The sequence below is a fragment of the Mixophyes fleayi genome, chromosome 2, assembly GCF_038048845.1.
Source record: "Mixophyes fleayi isolate aMixFle1 chromosome 2, aMixFle1.hap1, whole genome shotgun sequence".
In the NCBI taxonomy this organism is placed as follows: domain Eukaryota; kingdom Metazoa; phylum Chordata; class Amphibia; order Anura; family Limnodynastidae; genus Mixophyes; species Mixophyes fleayi.
The window spans coordinates 345,044,705-345,050,704 of NC_134403.1; the positions used below are offsets into that span (position 1 = coordinate 345,044,705).

General features: G+C 36.1%; 1 protein-coding gene across 6 annotated transcripts in view; it reads left to right on the forward strand.

Moving 5' to 3' along the window:
* Window positions 1-4,668, forward strand: part of ROBO1 (roundabout guidance receptor 1) — an 859,323-nt gene extending 854,655 nt beyond the window's left edge. For all 6 annotated transcript variants that reach the window (XM_075197076.1, XM_075197073.1, XM_075197074.1 and 3 more), the window contains one exon: window positions 1,725-4,668. In XM_075197076.1, the coding sequence (XP_075053177.1) occupies window positions 1,725-1,739 (15 nt within the window). In that variant the 3' untranslated portion in view covers window positions 1,740-4,668. The remainder of the gene's footprint in view (window positions 1-1,724) is intronic.
* Window positions 4,669-6,000: the final 1,332 nt, after the last annotated feature.

Sequence of the window (6,000 nt, forward strand, 5' to 3'; positions counted from 1 at the left end):
TATGACCAGCCAGGGATCAGGACAGGCAATGGATTTAGAGACAATATGACCAGCCAGGGATCAGGACAGGCAATGGATTTAGAGACAATATGACCGGCCAGGGATCAGGGTAAGCAGTGGAAGTTCAAAGACAATGTGACCAGCCAGGGATCAGGACAGGCAAAAGATATCCAGAGATAATATGACCGCCAGGGATTAGGACAGGCTGCAGAGCTTCAGACAATATGACCAGCCTGGGATCAGGACAGGCAATATAGCTTAAGAGACAGTATGACCGGCCAGGGATCAGCATAGGCAATGGATTTAGAGACAATATGACCAGCCAGAGATAAAGATAAGCAGTGGAGGTTAAAAGACATTGTGACCAGCCAGGGATCAGGACTTGCAAAAGAGATCCAGAGACAATATGACCAGCCAGGGATCAGGACTTGCAAAAGAGATCCAGAGACAATATGACCAGCCAGGGATCAGGACAGACAATGGACTCAGAAACATTATGATCAGTCAGGGATCAGGACAGATGACAGAGATTCAGATACAATAAGACCTGGTGGTCTGCAAGAGTAGCATAGGTTCCTAAATGTAGAAGCTACCAGGGTCACTAGAAACAGTAGGTAGTATAGTGAGGAATAATTAAAATCAGTAGTAGACATCTAAAGTGCTAAGGCTCAGAACACATCTAAAGATTTCTCAGTAAGGTACAGGTCAGGTTTGTATCCTTAAATGGATAATGTGCATCTCCTGGGTTCCTCACATGTGCATAATAACAATCTAACATTTGCACACTCATAGTAGCATATGGAAGGGCCTGGTTGTACTTATTTCTTAAAATCTGATCAAAAATGCTAATTTTTAACAAACCACTCTTCCATCACCATCGTTACCTGTTGATGGCATAAGTGGGACAGGTACAGACATCAGTCTGTAGGAGACTCCTCCAGGGTTTATAATTATCAGTCACTCTAGAGTTCCTAAGCAGATCATGTTTTAGGTTTGAAATAGAGTCTAAAATAACCCTTGGCAACTAATCGTGTCTGTGCCAATGTGAAAGATATCATCACATGAGAAATGTATCCACGGTTATCAGTAAATACACATTGTAGTTCTGAATTCATTGTTAATATTATCTGGTCTCAGATTAACTTGGAATCTAAACCACAATAAATAATTTGCATTGAATATTTACACTATAAATAATAATTTTATCCTAAAATTTTCTATAACATATAGATATAATATCTAACTTTTTTTTTTTGTTATTCAACCAGACACAAAATATTCACAAATCGATGCCCTGAAAGTAGAATTATTGGTCGAATCTCAGCAAACATGTTTGGCAACCGAATCACATCTTCAACTAACTATCAATGATAACTGATTTCAAATGACATCGTTTACTGCCAGCGAGCATAACAAAGGGGAAAACTAAAGTATCTCTGAAATAATATCTTTAGCCTCATGTTATTTAATTTCCTAGATTTAAACGTAGCCCCTACTGTTCTTAATCGTAGCCATAGCAGTGACTACAGCTTAACTTAATAAATCATACTCTACAAACACAGATCCTATCACTGTTGCTTCATTAGAAAAATGAATGGACTACCCCTGGGAATTGAAATATTATGTTTTTTGTCCAGGCATTAAAACCACTCTGGGAAAATTGAAAACTTTGATGGTTGGAGAGAAATATATGTTCAAACTATTCGTGTCATTTTGTTTTTCAGGAAACAGAAAGTTGAAGGCAAAAGATGGAGATGATGGAGATGCTATCAGATAGCTATTCCCTCAAGATGCCTGAAGATGAATGACGTTATGCCAGAGATGCTGTTCCGTGCAATCAGATATTACACGCTCTTTCATTTTATACCCATGATAACAGCTGAACACATTTTTGCTTCATTTGTTTACACCCTCTTTATATAAGACCACCCCAATATTTCCCTCAACCCCAAAAGCAGCACTTACACCAGGCACCTTCTTACTGCTCCAGCCCCAAAGGCATGTAGCCAGGTCTCTGAGGTGTTGGTGCCAAGTACGCTGCTTTAGAGAACAGACGACAGAAGGTGCCAAGACTGGAATCGTAAGCTTGTTGCCTATCAAGCCGTTCACGTCTGTTACCTATCACGCCCTAGCGGGAAGTGGCGCAGAGCGCTCCTTCTGAATCACCAAAGCGCCGATGTGCATCCATAGTTTAAAGCAACCACTCAAACAATGAAAATCCATGCACAAATGTCTAATATTTTCACAACTAAGCATCGGGTTGCATTAAGTGAAAATGGGTTTAATCGAGGATGATTTCGTTGTAGACCTGAAATTACTGTTCAGCAGTATTGGCCTTCATACCCCTAGTTATAAAAAGCAGTATGGAGGTGATTTCATTGTAAATATGTACTTTTTTTCATACGTTCCTGTGGTACTTGTTTCCCCCATGTCCATCATTAAAAGTATCTTTGGTATTACATCCTATTGATTATGTGGAAGTCAAGCCAATCAAATACCTGGTGGTCTTGGGAATACGTAAAATGAAACCTTACAGAAAATCATTTATTTTTCCATTCAACAACATTTGTAGGAAAAACAAAGAAGAAAAAAACAAAAAAGTATAACATTTGTAATAAACGCCAAGTGAGAAACTGCTAGCGCTATTTGGTTATTATTGAATTATGCCTCTTCACAGAGTCAATCCAGTTTAAAAAAGAAAAGAAAAATGTGCCACTTCAGGAAATTTGGTTTGATATGGTTATTTTGTAATGCACTGTTTTGTTGGTTTTAAAAGCACAATCACTAAACTTTTATTTTTAAACCATTGCATCTATTAACCTTTTTTTTGTCTTTATTTTGAAAAATGTTGAAAAATCATTATTATTATTATAATTTTTTGTTTTTGTTTATGCCTTTTGTTAATGCCAAGTTTATTGTCAAACTGTATGAAATGATGACAGACGTTCAAGTGTATTTTGTTTTTATCTATGGCTCAAATAATAAGCTGTGTGAAGGTTTTCATCATTACTGACTTAGGAAAGATTAGAAATGATTATTTTTAGAGGCAAAACCATACAAGAATTTTGCCTCCTGAGTCCTTAGGGACAGTCAGTAGTGACAAATTCTAATTGCACATCTTGCAATTCTTATTTATACCATAGGGGGGCACTGTATACGCTTTATGTGAAACTGCCATTTCTGACCTGGCTAGAGTAATTAAATTGTGTCTCTATGGTACAGCATCTATGGTGACAATTTAATTCTCTTATTGCTGGTGAGTGACTCATTTTTGTGCGCGGGGCGTGTCAATGGGAATAAAATGGAACTTGCGCAAAGTAACTCCCAGCCGTGGGACAGTACCATAAACAATAATTGACCATGATAGTTCTATTTCTTTAATAGCAAAAGTGTTGGAGCCACGAATCTGCAACATTCAGGGAGAGGGTTTCAAACGTGCCAATACAGCATGCAATTTTCCTTGGCTAGGGTCAGGATAAGATAAGACACATATTTATTATACCACTAATTAACTGAGTGAAAATAATATTAAAATAGGGTTTCTTAACTCTAATTGGGAACCACATAAGAGAAGTCATCTTTATAGGATTATTATTAGGATTAATTACAGTGAAACAGATTAATCCACCTGTACATGATAAAGGAATAATGAGGAGTCGGGAGTAGTTAATAAATAGAAGATATTTTTTCCTGCAGTTCTGGTGCATCCCATAGAATGCAGAAGAACAGCAGTTGTCTTGTTAGTTGCTATGCATAAAACTGGAACCTTCATTAGGAAAACCGATCATTACCAATATTTGATTGAATCTTTTCGGTACGTCCGATTCTACGGCAGGGCAGAGACTTTTACCCAGAACCCTGACGAGACCCACATACTGGAACATGAGTGCTGCTACCCTAGCTTGTCCTGTCCTCGGCTCTTCTCCCAAACCCAGCTCTATTTTTTTTTTTACTAATTCATTATAAACCAGGCTAAGAATTCCAAGTGTCCTATTTTCCATTGACCCTATGGTATAAATAAATACAATTTGAAACAATTGTTTCATGGTATGAAATATAAACTGGATCAATTGAAAAAAACAAAACTCTGCCTCAATCAATTGGGTATTTCTGGATATTGTATAAACCTCAGATTAAGCACCTCGGTGTTATAAATCTGCCACAAAATGTTTTCTGTCCATGAATTTTGTCCTTGGTTTCTATTATGTACCTTGTCATTGGTGCTAGTACATAAAACCGCTTTTCTTTTTTCTCTTTTTTCTCTTGTTTACATGGCAGCCTTAAGATCTCGACAGAAAGAAATACGATGCTTTATTCCATTATTTTGTTAGCTAAATTCTTTATTTTAAACGAGGAAACAAAACTCTGAAAAGATTGAGAATTGTAAGGGATCAAACCATGTGTTTCATGTTTTTGTTATTTGTCCATTTAAGAAAAGCAAATTATTTTTAGCCATAATTTTGCATACCGAGGATCAGATAATCCAAAACATAATTTTTTTTTTGTCACATTATTTATTAAAACTGTTCTCAAGTACTTGCTTTGTGCATCTGTGTTTTCTTTCTTCATTGTACCATGAAATGTTTCCAGATAATTATTTGGTCATTTTACACAAAGGTCTTGTTTTGGTTATTAACCTCTCAATAAATCCTGATGAACTTTTACTTATCTTTGTGTGGGAATTTCCGGTTATTGAGAAGAACTATGTGTTGTTTCTGGGCAGATCTAATTTTTATTGTTACTTTAGAAATAAAAAGAAGGTAGATTATTATGTTGCACAATGTTTGCAGTAATTTAATATGAAGTTATTGTGTTTTATGTACATCATTGCCAATGACTTCCCATGTAACACAACTCTAGTGTCAGATAATTTGCTGTAATGTTATGTTTTCTTACCATTGTAATGGCTGTTTGTACTCCTCTAAAATCATTATTCATTTGGTTCTAAACCAGATAAATACAAAAGTCCATGACACAGTGTAATAGCTGCAGGTGATGTACAGTTTCAACTTATTGATACCTGCAATAAAAATAGCATATAAAGAGCACTGTAAAATATCTAGTGACCACACTGAACAGAACATCAGGACATCCTTTCATGTAGCGATTTCTAGATGTCTTGAACTACAAACATTCTGGTACATCCATTCTATTGCTTATCCAGGTGTTATAATATTAGAAGTTAAATTATTGCATTTGGCAAACACGATGGGACTATGCAAGCAAAGCTGGTATATATCAATGTCCAAATACAGGAACACTTAAAAACATGGTATTTTTGTGCAGCAAAACAGTAAATGTAAAGGGTGCCAGCGGTGGGGTTTAGCTTCTAGTTTGAAATCACAATTCAGAGTTTGTATAGGTGTCTAGTTACTTAGCTTAAAGGTTATACCAGGGGAGGGCTGGCAAATTTTAGCCCGGGTTTAAAATGCCTAAAAATGGTAACTCCAGCCTAAACTCCAATCTAAAATTCTAAAACATAAGTTTGCCTAATTAAATCTTTATGCTCAGTGTCACAATTTAGTGGAATCATTCATTATACTTTAAATAGGATTTTTGCCCTAAATCTGCAGTTGGAAGACTTAGTCATGGCTGTCGCTGCCAATTGGCGGACCTGTTGTGAATGTCTGGCAACATCTGTAACCGTTGATAGTCCATTATAGTAACCATTGTAGTCCATTATAGTAACCATTGTAGTCCATTATAGCCCATTGTAGTCCATTATAGTAACCAATGTAGTCCATTATAGTAACCAATGTAGTCTATTATAGTAACCATTGTAGTCCATTATAGTAACCATTGTAGTGCATTATAGTAACCATTGTAGTCCTTTATAGTAACCAATGTAGTCCATTATAGCAACCATTGTAGTCCATTATAGCAACCAATGTAGTTCATTATAGTAACCATTGTAGTCCATTATAGTAATCATTTTAGTCCATTATAGTAACCAATGTAGTCCATTATAGTAACCATTGTAGTCCATTATAGTAATCATTT